Source organism: Megascapheus bottae, chromosome 27 (genome assembly GCF_031878675.1).
Source record: "Megascapheus bottae isolate mThoBot1 chromosome 27, mThoBot2.hap1, whole genome shotgun sequence".
In the NCBI taxonomy this organism is placed as follows: domain Eukaryota; kingdom Metazoa; phylum Chordata; class Mammalia; order Rodentia; family Geomyidae; genus Megascapheus; species Megascapheus bottae.
This window is the reverse complement of record NC_143535.1, coordinates 1,974,543-1,988,897: the sequence shown is the minus strand read 5'-3', so window position 1 is coordinate 1,988,897 and position 14,355 is coordinate 1,974,543. Positions and strand designations below refer to the sequence as shown.

The window sequence follows — 14,355 nt, the reverse complement described above, 5'->3', positions numbered from 1 at the left end:
ATTAGTTTTATCCATTTTTTGGAAGACAAAAATCCTGCGTGACTACTTGGAAAAACTTTTTTTGCCAGTCCTGGGTCCTGAGCTCAGGGCCTGAGCACTGTCCTTGGACTTTCTCAAGGCTAGAACTCTACCACTTGAGCCTCAGCACCACTTCTGGCTTTTTTCTATGTATGTGGTACCGAGGAATCGAACCCGGGTCTTCATGCATGCTAGGCAAGCACTTTAACCACTGGGCCAAACTCCCAGCCCTGGAAAAATACTCTTTTACTCTGTTGCTTTTCTGTTTCTTCAAAAATTACATCTAAAAGCTTTGCCGTACAATCTCTATTTAACAAAATTTTTCTCAACCGGGCATGGTGACTCACATCTGTAATCCCAGCTACTCAGGAGGCCGGGGTCTGAGGGCCAAGGTTTGAACCCAGCTGGGGTTTGCATACTACAACAGAAAAAAACTCACTTTCTGCTGGAAAAAAAATTGTATATCTATACTTTTCATTTTTAATTTTCATTCATTATTGTTGAACAGCTATCCAAGGACTTCCAAATGGGTAGCTTTTTTTTTCTTAATCCTTGATGTGCTTAGAAGGGGGCCAGGAGTGTGGCCTAGTGGTAGAGTGCTTGCCTAGCCTGCACGAAGACTGGCGCTCTATTCCTCAGTACCTCATACACAGAGCAAGCTGGAAGTGGTGCTGAGGCTCACTTGGTGGGGCTCCAGCCTGGAGAAAGCCCAGGGCGGCAGTGAACAGGTCAGCCTTCCCACCCAGGCCCACTGCCAAGCGGGGGGAAGGCTCCCACCAGAGGAGGCTCTGCAGATCCCAGAGGACAAATTCTTGAGATTTTTTTCAAATCTTTTTTTTTTCCTTTTTCAGAGTGGGTTGGGCTTTTGCTGTTTTCCCAAGACTTTGTTGAGACTTGTAGTAACTCCTTGGAAAGCACAGTGAGTTTGGAATAATGATCAGCTCAGAGGAGGGGATCCCAGGCCATGTGCCCTGAGTGAGCACAGGAACACACCCTCCTCATGTCCTTCTGGGTCTACGCCTAGTCGCTCCCGGTGGGCTGGGAAGGGCTTGAGGACGCAAAGGCGTGTGGCATGAGGGCTTTCTGTTGAGTGTTTCTCCCCCCCCCACCTTCTGTGCACAGATGCAGGCGTGGCTGTCCCGTGTCCAGGTGCACAGCTGGACCTGAGCTGCATGGCTGCAGCGGGTCGGGGCCAGTCTCCAGCGCACAGAGGATACTCAGATGACCCGGAGTTATTATTTACTGAGAGCACCTATTTGTGAGCCTGATGTTTTCTGCAAAGTCAGGACATGTAGACTGCAGCCAGAGCAGGGAGCTGGGGGCACAGCTCTACCTGGGGTGGGAGGTGTGCTTCCACCATGAGAGTCCCTGGGCCCGGTGCCAGCACCCACCCCCCAAACCACCACAGACAGAAACCCCCTAACAAGACCCAAAACTGTGTTCCATTGCAATTCCTGGCCTCTACCTTCCTCCACAGGCTCCTCTGACGAGACTCCCTTCCTGCTCTCACGCAGGAGGAAGCTCTGTGGTTTCCCTTCTGGTTTCCAGGTTGATGGAGACCCAGAACATAGAGTGCAGTCTGGCACACAGGAAGGGACCAATACATAAATGTCAACTTGCCTCTTCTTAGTGACTGCCTCTTCTTAGTAACGTCCCCTCCTCTTTATCCTCTGGCTTCCATCCACTCACCCTGCTGGGCTGAATTTATCCTCCTTTCAGAGACAACTGATACTCCCATTTGAATCAAGTTCCCTGCAGACATGCCTTTCCACTGCCGTGAATCTTTAACTTTCAATTATTCCAAAACATGGGCAGCCCTGTGTGTTTTGTTCATCTCATAAAGCTCATGTCCTCACTGACTGCCCGGTGCACGGAAAACTCTCAATTTATCCAAGTGGAAAATACAGGGCAGGGGCATGGCTCAAATGGTACAGGGCCTGCCGAGCCAGCTGGAGGTTGCAAATTCAAATCTCAATTCCACTATTTAAAAAAAAAACAACAAAAAAAAAACCCCACAACTCTAGTAGAAGGTTGAGCTTCTCATTGAGAACCATAGACACACGGCTTGAAATTTAGAAGGGAAAAATGTTCCGTAGAAGTGACAGTCTGTGAACTCACAGTCCCCGGAGGGTTGGTGAATGCGTATCTAGGATGTACCAGGGAGCTGGGCTGGCGGCGGGTGGTAGGAAATGGTTTGGACAACTATCTGAGCCACTGCAAGAACGTGATATGGAGGCATTGGTGCCTCTCAGAGCCCTCCTGTGTGCAGAGACCCACAGCCCAGGTGACCACCGTGGCTCTCTGCAGCCTCGCCTCAAACGTTGTCCTCTGTCCTGCTCTTTATCCTCCTTGTTGGTTCCCTTAGGGGGGCAGGCTTCCGGAGCCCGGCCCCATCTCTGTCCTGAACCAGCGCACACCGGGAAACTTGCACAGGGTGCAAACTGGACTTTCCAGTCGGAGCGCTTCCATTTCCCACACCTGGGCAGCCATCTGCCCTTGTCCTGACCTTCCTCCCCCAACTAATGGCGCTCACCCTCTCTCTGCCCTGCCATCCCTGGCCAACAAAGTAATGCATTTCCCATCATGGCACACAGTGGCTTGGCACGTTTTCTTCCCTGTTTTATGTCATTCACTCTGTGGTTTTCTTATGGGGTTTCAAACTGTTCTCTGATGAGCCTCCAGACACTTGCAAAGCCCACAGAACCATCTTGCCTTGAGATATGGGAGCAGACCAGCAAGGATCCTGCACTGGCCCCCACATCCAATGCTAGCTCTCTCCTCAGATGAAGCTCTGCCAAGTGAGTGAGCTATACGCTCGAACCTGAAGCTCTGTGTTTCTGCCTTGGGTCTGCCTCTCATGTATCTGGGATTGCAGGCATGCACCTCACCATGCTTGCCCTGAATAATTTATAATCTGTATCCTAGGAGAGCACCTAACACATAGTATATGCTCAAGTAAATTATTTGTGAGTGAAAAATTTGATAAAATATATGAGTGGCCTGAAAAGAGCTTCTTGATGTATAATTAGGTAACATAAAACTATGTAAGAATGCTATTTGTATAGCACACACTGTACATGAGATAATACTAGACTATACAGTAAGTCCTGCATCCACTGTTCCTATTTTCTGTAGAAGAGGTGGCCTTCACAGGGAAAGCATCTGACTTCCTTTTGAGGCCCCCGGAGATCTGCAAACTTGTTCCAGCCAGTTATACCCAGGCCGGTTCCTCTCACGTGGCCCATTTTTTTCTCTCCTGCTGAGACTCCTCTGGAATTCTGCCAGCAGTTCATCCATAACCCCAGCATATTTCTCAGTACATCTGGGCCTCCACTCCCAAAAAGGAGATTTTCAAGTTCCTGCCAGGAGATAGAGACCCTCAAAAGTCATTTCAAGGCAGAGCTGGGTGGCTTCTCCCTAGTCACACCTGAGGAGATTTCATCAGCTGCCCAGCCTCGTCGGTGCTCCTCCTGTGCCACTATTACTGGGACACAAGTCTACCCAGCATCTGGGATCGTTGTCTGTCCGCTCTTGACCCAGGCTAGACAAAGCACCTCAGAGCCTTGGACTACAGGAAACAGCAGATGCTGGTTCTAAAGAAGGCAGTTAACAGAGGGCACACCTTATGCAGTTTGAAATAAATTTTAAAGGTGATGTTATGAATTCCATGTTTTTACCTTGGGTCCATTCAAAGTACCAAGATTTCTGTACGCCACACCAGGAGCTGGCCCGCGGCTTGACCGAGAGCACAGACACATGGCAAGTAGATGATGCTCATGTTATGGTAACTGGTATTTTTGAGCAATGTTCTAAACATTTTCCATGTTTGGGGTTTTTTTTTCCAGTTTCTAAAACTCACTATTAAGGGGTGGCTTTTATCAGGAAAGATCTTTTGTATTCATAAACTGCTTTGTCAAATGGCGATTCCTTTGTACAATTATTTAAAGATAATAAAAATATATAAATAAAACTCAGGATTACTATTAATAGCATAATAATAGGATGTTTATTCATAGTCTAGAGGGCTCCTGTTAATGGGGGAAATAGAGGTGACACTGTTCATCTTTGCTTCTAATGTATATGCCTTGCCTTCCTGTCAAACACCAATCCCACTAGTACCAGCAAGGCCGCCTCATCCAGCTACCTTCTACAAGGAGACAAAATAAAAAAACTGGACTAGCCACCTCCTGGTGATTCATGGATCAGTGGTTCCTTGACTCTCTGGTTTTTACATTCGTCTTGGCTCCTTACACTGCCTGGTCATTTAATTTGGAGTGTCACAGGGTTTCTTCTGGATGGTGATGGGAGTATGGCTTTCTCTGCACTTCAGTAAGAGCAGCTCTAATGTTACCTATAAGAAACTAGGTAAGATTTCACTTGCCACAGCCATCATTTGGTTTTAAGCTGTTGCAGAACTATTTTTTTTTTTTTGTCAGTTGGGCTTGAACTCAGGGTCTATAGAATTATGTTTTCAAGATGGCCGCCATTGGGATATACCCCAATAGGAACATTTGAAATTATTTTAAATAAGAATAGACATAGAACTGGGTGTGGTGGCTCACACCTGTAATCCTAGCTACTGAGGAGCTGAGATCTGAGGATTGCAGTTCAAAGCTAGCCTGGGCACTCCAGTCCACGACACCCTTATCTCCAATTAATCACCAGAAAAATGGAAGTGGTGCTGTAGCCATGAGCTGAAGTGCTCAGGGACAGGGCCCAGGCCCAGAGTTCACGATGGACAAAAAAAAAAAAAAAAAAAAAGGCCAAAAAATATACAGAATAGTTAAGATTTTAAAAATATTGCTATAGACTTTCTGGCTTACAACAAGAAAAATACTTAGGAGGTGGATGTTTTAGTTGGGTTTAGAAGGCATACATATGTTTCTGCTTTTCAATGCCAGCAATACAGTGCTTGAATACCCTATCAATTAGAATAATCCCTTTTTTGGTTTTCTTTTTATCTCCATTAAATATTTTAAAAATATTTTTCAAGTATTTTTACTTGATGCTTGTTTAGGTACCAGTGGTGAAAGATAAAGATAGTGAATTATTTGAAACTTACAAGAGGTACTTAGGTGCTGGTGGAGGAGGAGCTGGTATGTATGGTAGAGTGTGAGCAGCCAGTGTAAGTCCTGGCTCTGGTTCTTAATAGCGGTGGTGGTGGTGGGTAGCAAGAAAGGAGGGAGGGAGGGAGGTTGGGGGTAGTCCAGGGGGAGGGAGGAGGCAGAGAGGGAAACATTAGGATTTCTAGCAGACATTTCTGGGAGGAAATTACTGTTTGCTTACATTGGATGTATAAAATTGACTCAAACATGAAGAAAGAAGTAACATCATCAATGAAATCTCATAATTTCTAGCTGGTCTCCCATGAAAATAAACCAAAAAGCAATGCGTTGGCTGTACTAAAAGGGCTGATTTCATTCTCTTCCATTTAAAAGGCACCGTTTGGCTCATGATTTATTTGGAAGGAGGGTTCTCTTGGCTCCCTAGCCATACACGCTTTCCAAGTCTTTTCTTGTGATGTTCTGATAGCGTCTCTTTGTCTTTGATATTTTTACTTTCCAATCCATTTGGGGAAAAGCTAGCTGAAGTCTTAGCCCAGGTCGTATGCACATCTGGAAGGCAATCTAAACAGATAACAATGGAATATGTTGTGCAAAAGATCAACAAGATCCTCCTAGATATTTGGCCTCTGCTTGTAAGCCAATGGCTTTTAATAGTTGTTCTTTAAAAATCCCATTTAGTCTTTGTTTTTTTCTCAAGCCAAAGAGAAAAGAGCCCAACTTCTCTGTTAATGGAATAGCTTTGGTGATAGCATTTTTATTATAATCTTTAGTCTTGAAGAAACACATCTATGTGTTTTCTAAATCCCTCACTTTTGACTATTTGAAATTTGAACAGTGGTAATTGGAATATAAAACAGAAAATTTTAGCTGGGTGTGGTGGCTCATGCCTGTAATCCTAGCTACTCAGGAGGCTGAGATCTGAGGATCACGGTTCAAAGCCAGCCTGGACACTAAAAAGTCGAGACTCTTATCTCCAATTAACAACCAGAAAACCAGAAGTGACCCTGTGGCTCAAGTGGTAGGGTGGTAGCCTTGAGCTGAAGAGCTCAAGGACAGCACCTGGCCCAGAGTTCAAGCCTTATGATCCACAAACAAACAACAACAACGAAACCTATATATTTCTGTAATCCCAGCACTTAAGAGCCTCCTGCATTGTACAAACCAAACCAAATCAAATCAAACAACTGGGAGAGGAAGGAGGGAAAGCCACTAGTGTGGGAAGATGTGCTTTGTACTGAACAGTTTAAATACAAATTTACCTAATTTTGATATATGCCACATTTACACGTGTGTGTGTGTGTGTGTGTGTGTGTGTGTGTGTGTGTGTGTGTGTGTGTGTCTTTGGGCTTAAACTCTGGGCCTGGGCACAGTACCTGACAGCTCTTCAGCTCAAGGCTACCGTCCTATTTCTCCACATTACATTTAAGTTAAGCTGGGCGCTGGTGGCTCTTGCCTCCAATCCTACCTGCTCAGGAGACTGAGATCTGGGACTGCGGTTCAATGCCAGCCTAGGCAGTAAAGTCCCTGAGATGCTTATCTCCATTTGATCTCCAGGAAATGGGAAGCAGCTCAGTGGGTAAAGGTGGTAGAATGCTAGCTAGTCTTGAGCAAAAGAGCTCAGGGGAGCACCCAGACCCCTGGTGCTGAGAGAGGACTAGGAAGACAATGGATAACAAGTTACAGGTGTTGTCTGGGCTTGCCTTTCCAGCCTCCAATCCTGCTCTTCCCCAACGTGGTCCTGAGCTGTCATGGCTCTTTGAGCTGTGGAGAGCTGCCTTATGGGTGCCCTTTGCTTCTGGAAAGTTCCTCGTGTCTCTTTAGTGAACCCATACATACATCTCAAGACCTCAGTACCTTGATGGACTGGACAAAGGTTAAATCCACTCCATTCCTGCTCTTTGGGCTGAGTCCAGCCCTACTCCAAGTGGTTGCATATATCACTTTTCACAGTTTCAAAGGTTTCAGCCATAATGGTGGGGGGTGTGTGTGGAGCAGAGCGACTCCCATCATGGTGGCCAGGAAGAGGGAGGGAAGGAGGGAGAGAAGGGAGGGAGGAGAGGGACTCTCCTTCTCCTCCTCCAGTCTTGGAACTTGAACTCAGGGCCTGGGCACTGTCTGTGAGCTTCTTTTACTCAAGGCTAGTGCTCTACTACTTGAGCCACAGTGCCACTTCCGGCCTTTGCTGTTTATGTGGTACTGAGGAATTGAACCCACGGCTTCATGCATGCTAGACAAGCACTCCACTAAGGCACGTTCCCAGTCTGACTCACTTCTTTAAACTAGGGCTCCCTAAGTTTCTTTCTCTTAAAGCAGCACTGCCAACTGAGGACCAAGCATCCAATCCTTTGCCTGACCTTGAAAACCTGACATTTAGGTTTGCTAACAGTTGGAAGGTAATTACTTTAGAAATACAATGGCTAAGGCTAAATTAAATTCATCCTGCCCTTCTCTCCTTCCACCAGCAGTATTTGCTCAGCCCTGGAGGTGAGGGGCTGTCATTGGCAGTAGTAAGACCTGGAAACCTTCAGGATTGAGGAGACAGGATGCTAGTACCTTCCACTTATCATGGACAAAGGTTTAAAGGATTTAGAGTCAAGTCTCCACATGTCTTAAGTACACAAGGAGCAAATTAAACAATTAGCCATCTGAATAGTCCATGCATTTGTTGATACAAATTTATGTTCTATGTCCACTTAGTCATGTTTATAAAAAGTTAAACAATATTTTAGCAAGGTCTAAATCTTGTAAATAAGCCCATACTTGCAACAATTTAAAAATTCTGCTTTGTAGACAGACCTGGTTATACATTCTTTGGATTAAGCTGGCTCTTAAGTCAGACTTTTGTTTAATTTCTGGATAGATCTTTTCCCAGTTTCCTGACCTTGGGCCCATTACTCAATAGTGTTACACATTTTAAATATAGACACAACAATAAATAGCCTCCTGGGGTTGCTAGGGGAATTAGACCAGATCCCATAGATAGTGTATTGTAAGCTGTTGAGAAATGTTAACTGTTATTTAAAGATCTTCAGTTCAAAAAGCACTTCACCCTAGGTTATGCTTTTTTCTCTTGAAAATATCTAGAATTAGTTGGTGTTTTCCCCAGTAAATGAGGAATGTTTTCATTCCAGCTTGGGGGCTGGCTTGTGGATGCTGCCCCAAGAGGTGCCCATTTCTCATGCTCTGGGGCCGGCCACGCTGGACACAGAGAGACTATCTTGGATGCTGGGTTTGGAATGTGGCTACAAGCATTTTGGCATATCACATCAAATGCCCTAGGTACTAAACGGGCTTAATTTGTTTTAAACAAACCAGTAAGAGTATGGTTTTATGTAATAGTAGGGACTTTTTTTTTCCTGGTTCAAAAATTGGGACTTGTGACAATATATTTAAAACATTCTGGTAATTTTTATAATTGTCAGTTTATACAAAAGTAATTAAAGTGCTGTCCTGCTGTGCCTGTTGACATCTCACCCAACTGTTTCAGTTAACAAAAATCAGCACTTGACGCCCATTTCATCCCAGCAATGCAAAAAGAAAAAATGCTTCCCTACCCTCTATCTGTTTAACCACTACCTGTTTAATCATTTGTTTACATTTGCTACACTATTTTATTCTTCAGGCTACAATCTAATATTATCATTATTTTATTGACAACTTGTTTGGTTTTTTTGGTGGCTTGAACTCAGCCCGAGTGCAGTCCCTGACCTCTTCAGCTCAAGGCTACTTCCCTACCCTTGAGCCAAGCCCCACTTCCCATTTTCTAGAGGTTAAGTGGAGATAAGAGTCTCAGGTCCTTGTGTGCCCAGGCTGGCTTTGAAGCTTGATCCTCAGATCTCAGCCTCCTGAGTAGCTAGGATGAGAGACGTGACCCACCTCGCCCGGCTACTCTGAGCTCTTGATGTTTGGCATGTAATGTCATGTTGGCATTGAAGTTTTAGGTATTCATTCCAGTCTTTAATCTGGCTTTGTTTGTCCCAACAACTGTTTTTGTTTGTTTTTTTTGGTGGGTCTTAGGGCTTGAACTCCGGGTTTGGGCACTGTCCCCGAGCTCTTCAGCTCAAGGCTACCACCCTACCCCTTGAGGCACTGAGCCACTTCTGGTTTTCTAGTGGTTAATTGGAGATAAGAGTCTCATAGACATTTGGTGCCTGGGCTGGTTTTGAACTGGGATCCTTAGCCTCCTGAGTAGCTAGGATTACAGGCATAAGCCACCACCTCTGGCTTGTCCCAACAATTTTTTTTTTTTTTGTGCCAGTCCTGGGCTCAAGCTCAGGGTCAGAGAACTGTCCTTGGATTTTTCTCAAGGCTAGAACTCTACCACTTGAGCCTTAGCACCACTTCTGGCTTTTTCTAAGTATGTGGTACCAAGGAATCGAACCCTGGTCTTTGTGCATGCTAGGCAAGCACTCTACCACTAGGCCAAACTCCAGGGCTTGTCCCAACAATTCTAAACTGCTCATTTCCCCCTCCTGATCCTGTACTGCCCTATTTTAGCTGAATGGCATCCAAGTTTCAATGAGTTTGGTGTTGTGTTGTCACAATTTATGCACTAGAGGGCAATCCGAGCCCAAATCTGTCTCTAAGCATCAGCTGGTATGTTCAGAGTAATCTATGAAGTGTAGTCTGTTCTCAGAAATCTCTCAGACGTCACATCTACGTATGAACTTGTAGTCAGACACTCTTCTGACTGCTTTGGGCGGTCCTTGTGAATGGGCCAGCCACAGGCTTACCCGTCATGCCCACAGTCACTAGTGCTGCTGCCCTGGACAACACCCTCAACTCACAACCTATCCAGATCAGCGCTGCTCTGGGATGGGACCAAGGCTCAGGTTGCTATCAACTGCTGATTGCTGAGGTGGACTCAGACCAAGACCACAGCAACCAGCCCGATGAGCACTGGCACAGAATCAGGATGGACTGATGCTGCGTGTCTTTGCAGATGGGGGCAGTTAAAAATCTACCCACCCTAAGATTTCCCTGGCTTATTATCTTGTTTTACACCCAAATATGTTATGCCATTTGAAGCTGAGGTGGTAGTGCTAGTGATACTGGACTGAAGGTCCAGGTGAGGGCAGTCCCTTGGCTGCTGAAGGTGCCCTCAGCTGGGTCATCCCAGTGTCTCCCAGCCACAGGAGTCTGCCGTCTGAGACAGAGGTGTGTCCTGGGGCCCAACACTAGGCTGGGCACAATACAGGCCAGGCAGAGTCTCTCCCTATGCACATGTCTCTGCTGTGGTCTCATCATGAGGACCCACTTGGAGTTCTGCGTGTGTGTGTGTGTGTGTGTGTGTGTGTGTGTGTGTGTGTGTGTATTAGGAATTCTTGATCTAGGAGAAAAGAAATCTATGCACACAGGTAAATTCAGTTCACAGTACAAAGGACTTAATTTTAGAGGAAGTGGTAGAGGAGATTATGATTTAAAAAAATGGAGGAAGACCAACCTGAACAGGACATAAAAGAGTGTACCCAGCTGGGCACGGTGACTCACACACACCTGTAATCCTAGCTACTCAGGAGACTGAGATCTGAGGATTGTGGTTCAAAGCCAGCCTGAGCATGAGACGCATATCTTTAGTTAACTAGTTAATCACTAAATAATGGGAAGTGAAGAGCTCGGGGAGAGCGCCCGAGCCCAGAGTTCAAGCCCCTTGACCATCGCCTCCCCCAAAGAAAGAAAAGGGCCAGGTGCTGTGTCTCTAGGCCCTGAGTTCAAGCCCAGGACTGGGAGGGAGGGAGGGAGGGAGGGAAGGAGGGAGAGAGAGAGAGGAGAGAGAGAGAGGGGAGAGAGAGAGAGAGAGAGAGAGAGAGAGAGAGAGAGAGAGAGAGAGAGAGAGAGAGAGAGAGAGAGGAGAGAGAGAGAGAGAGAGAGAGAGAGAGAGAGAGAGAGAGAGAGAGAGAGAGAGGGAGAGAAAGAGAGAGAGAGCGAGCATGCACCGTGTACCGGGATGCTGAAATGGGGGTGGAGCCCCTGTGGCTCAGATATAGCATGTGTGTAGATACTAAAGGAGTGTTAGGTAAGCAGGGATGACTCAGCCATAGGAACAGCACATTTTTTCCCCACAGCAGAAGGGAGGTGTTAAAGATGGTTTGATATGATGGACTTTCACTCTGGCCATCTTCATTCCCACTTAGTGTAAGAAATTTAGCTAGGGGCCAGAAGTTTGGCCCAGTGGTTAAAGTGCTTGCCTAGCATGTACAAAGACCCGGGTTCGATTCCTCAGTACCACATACATAGAAAAAGCCGGAAGTGGTGCTGAGGCTCCAGTGGTAGAGCTCTAGCCTTGAGAAAGTCCAAGGACAGGGCTCAGGCCCTGAGTTCAAGCCCAGGACTGGCAAAAAAAAAATTAGCTAGAAATAATCTAGGCATAGAAACGGTGGAGGGAAACTAAAAAATGTATGGGTCAATAATGTTATGATACACCCATTAAAGTCATACAAGTTTCGGCTTTGCCTGCATGTCTTGAAAAGTGAGCTTCTATAAAAATGTTTTCCCAAGTGGGCTTTTTCCATTGTGCCCAGCTTACAGTTCATTTTTATGGGCATCACACTCAGTCCCTTTGTGTGTTTTGTTGTTTTTATTTTTGCCAGTCCAGGGGCTTGAATCCATGGCCTGGGCATTATCCTTGGGCTTCCTCAAGGCTAAAGCTCTATCATTTGAGCCGTAGTATCACTCTGGCTTTTTCTCTGTATATGGTACCCAGGGCTTCATGCATGCTAGGCAAGCACTCCATCACAAGGTCACACTCAAAGCCCTGTAATTTTATTTTTATTTTTTTTTTCTGGTCTTGGGGCTTAAACTCTGGGCCTGTGCCACTGTCCCTGAGCTCTTCAGCTCAAGACTAGCACTCTATTACATGAACCACAGTGCTACTCCTTTGAGTTTTGTTGTTGTTGTTTTAACTGTATTTTTTTGTCTTTTCTTTTTTGGTACTGGGGATCGAACCCAGGACGTTGCACTTGCTACACAAGCGTTTGCCACTGAGCTACATCCCAACCCAATGAGTTTTTTTTTTTTTTTAAGTGTGGTCAGCTTTGTAAAGATGAATTAACCCTGGATAAAGTGGTAATACTAACTGCCTAACATGCAGAGTTGATAACATGACTACTTTGTAACATGAAGTGTGCAGATCCTAAAAATGCTGGAACAGCTGTTATTTATGTGGGATATTATTAATCATATACCACTGCACAAAAATTTAATAGAATTTATTAGGAATTTCAGGAAACAAGGCTTTGCCACTACAACTAATACATAATTTGAATAACAAAATAGCCTCTTTCTTTTTTAAATATAATGAATTTATATAGCAGCATGCTTGCTGAAAGCAATGTATTTCCATTCATTTAAAAATGTATCAATAAAATACATAATAAAGTATAATTTGTGGCATAAATGTAAACTAGCCAATTTATCTCCATTTCCTATATTATTTTTATAGATTGTGTTCTAAATCATTAACAAATGCAGAAATATATATTTACAGGAAATTCTCAAACATAATGATTGAATTAAATACAGTTATTTCATACTTCATCAGCATTTTCTTTGTAATCTGGATCCAACATCAGGAGATGGAGGGCCCCTTGGCTGGCTGTTCTGTAAAACAGTTCCAGAATACTCCTTTACTATAATCTTTACAGACTTTAATAAGTGAATTGCCTTATGAGTTATAGTTTTAGTAAGACAGAAATCATAAACGTTTTGGGGGGATAGGGCTTTGCTATGTAGCCATTTTGAAATTCTCAGTCCTTCTGCCTTTGCTTCCTGAGTGCTGAGATTATAGGTGTGCAGCATCATGTTTCATGAATCTGTTAGTCCTCAGCTTTGTTGAGATAAGGCATCATATCAACAATCCATTCTCATCTTTACTCCTTGCTACTTGGCAACACCTAAGAGATTTCTATCAACTATTGTGGAAACAGTAGAAGTGGAATAATTTTATTTGTCAGGGAAGCCTTTGGAAATTGTACAACCTTCTGGCTTATTTTAGACTGAAGAACTAAGTTAATGGGAGGGCAACTGGTAAAAATTCATTACATTTATTTTATATAAAAATGAACTTCTGCTGGGCTCATGCCTGTAATCTACCTAGTCAAGAGGCTGAGATCTAAGGATTACTATTCAAAGCCAGCCTGGGCCCGAAGTCTGTGAGACTCTTATCTCTAGTTAACCATCAGAAAACTGGAAGTGGTGCTGTGGCTCAAAGTGGTAGAGCACTATCCTTGAGCTGAAGAGCTCTGGGATAGTGCTCAGACCCAGAGTTCAAGCTCCACAACTGACCCAAACCAAACAAACAAAAAAACCTGTGTGAAATGAAAATTCTGTGTACTGAGAATTGTGATCTGAGCAATGGCAGAGCCTTGAGGTTGCAGCTCTCTGGACTGTGGGGCTCATCCCTCTCCACTCAGAGCTCTTGAGCCACACCCTCACTTCCAAAATCCCTAGTGCAGGACACTACCAGGAGCAGATGGATGTGAGGTACATTTGGTAATTTGGTAATCTGGAAATTTGGTGATTAAAATAAGGATGATAGCATAGGGCAGATTTTGTGGGGAAAGGGGAATGTGTAAATCCCAGCTGTCAGCGAGCAGCTCTGAGATCTGAGAAAATAAAGTGACTCCCTCTGCATGGGGAAACCATGCCTCATGTTGCAGTCACACAGGCCTACTAGCCACCCCCAACCCCCAACCCCTGTGTCTTCCTCTTTGTTAGCCTGCAGGGACTGTTTTTATTTACACGTGCATCTTAACTAGATTCCAGATAGCTATGTTTAGTTTATCTTGAACTTTCCAAGGTATGGGTGGGAGGGGGTAGAGGGCAGGCCAGGTGTCATTTCCAATGTCATCTTCCTGGGCGTTTCCACATAGGTTACCTGTCTAAAAGTCTTGAACATCAACATCAACAAAGAGTTCTTACCCATTAAAAACAAAAGTTAAGAAAGTTCTTACCTTTATTGATGCACCACATCATGCTATTATCTAAACAGACAAAAAGAGTTTCCTTAAGTACTTACCAGAGCTGGTATTAATTGTAAAGTATTTTGAATAGATGGATTTCTGAAAATGATTTCTTGTACATCTGAAAAATTGTACCATAAAACAAGAAAATTGCAGTTACTTAAAAAGACTGACTAAAAGAAAACAATGTTAAGGTCTTATATGTAAATTATTTAAAACTGAGCAAGACTAATTTTCTTTTGACTATAGCCTATACTTAAATTAGGTCCAAAAATAGAATATTTATTTATTATTAAAGAATTTACTAACAT

The 14,355-nt window shown here is 44.3% G+C and overlaps 1 protein-coding gene across 5 annotated transcripts in view; it reads right to left on the bottom strand.

Annotated features, from left to right (window-relative positions):
- Positions 1–5,410: 5,410 nt before the first annotated feature.
- Positions 5,411–14,355, bottom strand: part of Cep126 (centrosomal protein 126) — a 29,386-nt gene continuing 20,441 nt past the window's right edge. Inside the window, exons 9-10 of one of the 5 annotated variants that reach the window (XM_090319237.1) lie at positions 14,101–14,165; positions 5,411–5,645 (exon numbers count right to left, since the gene is read on the bottom strand). In XM_090319237.1, the coding sequence (XP_090175363.1) occupies positions 5,505–5,645; positions 14,101–14,165 (206 nt within the window). In that variant the 3' untranslated portion in view covers positions 5,411–5,504. Of the gene's footprint in view, positions 5,646–11,451; positions 12,684–14,100; positions 14,166–14,355 lie in introns of those variants that run through there. The other 4 variants (XM_090319241.1, XM_090319235.1, XM_090319238.1 and 1 more) reach the window with 4 other exon arrangements.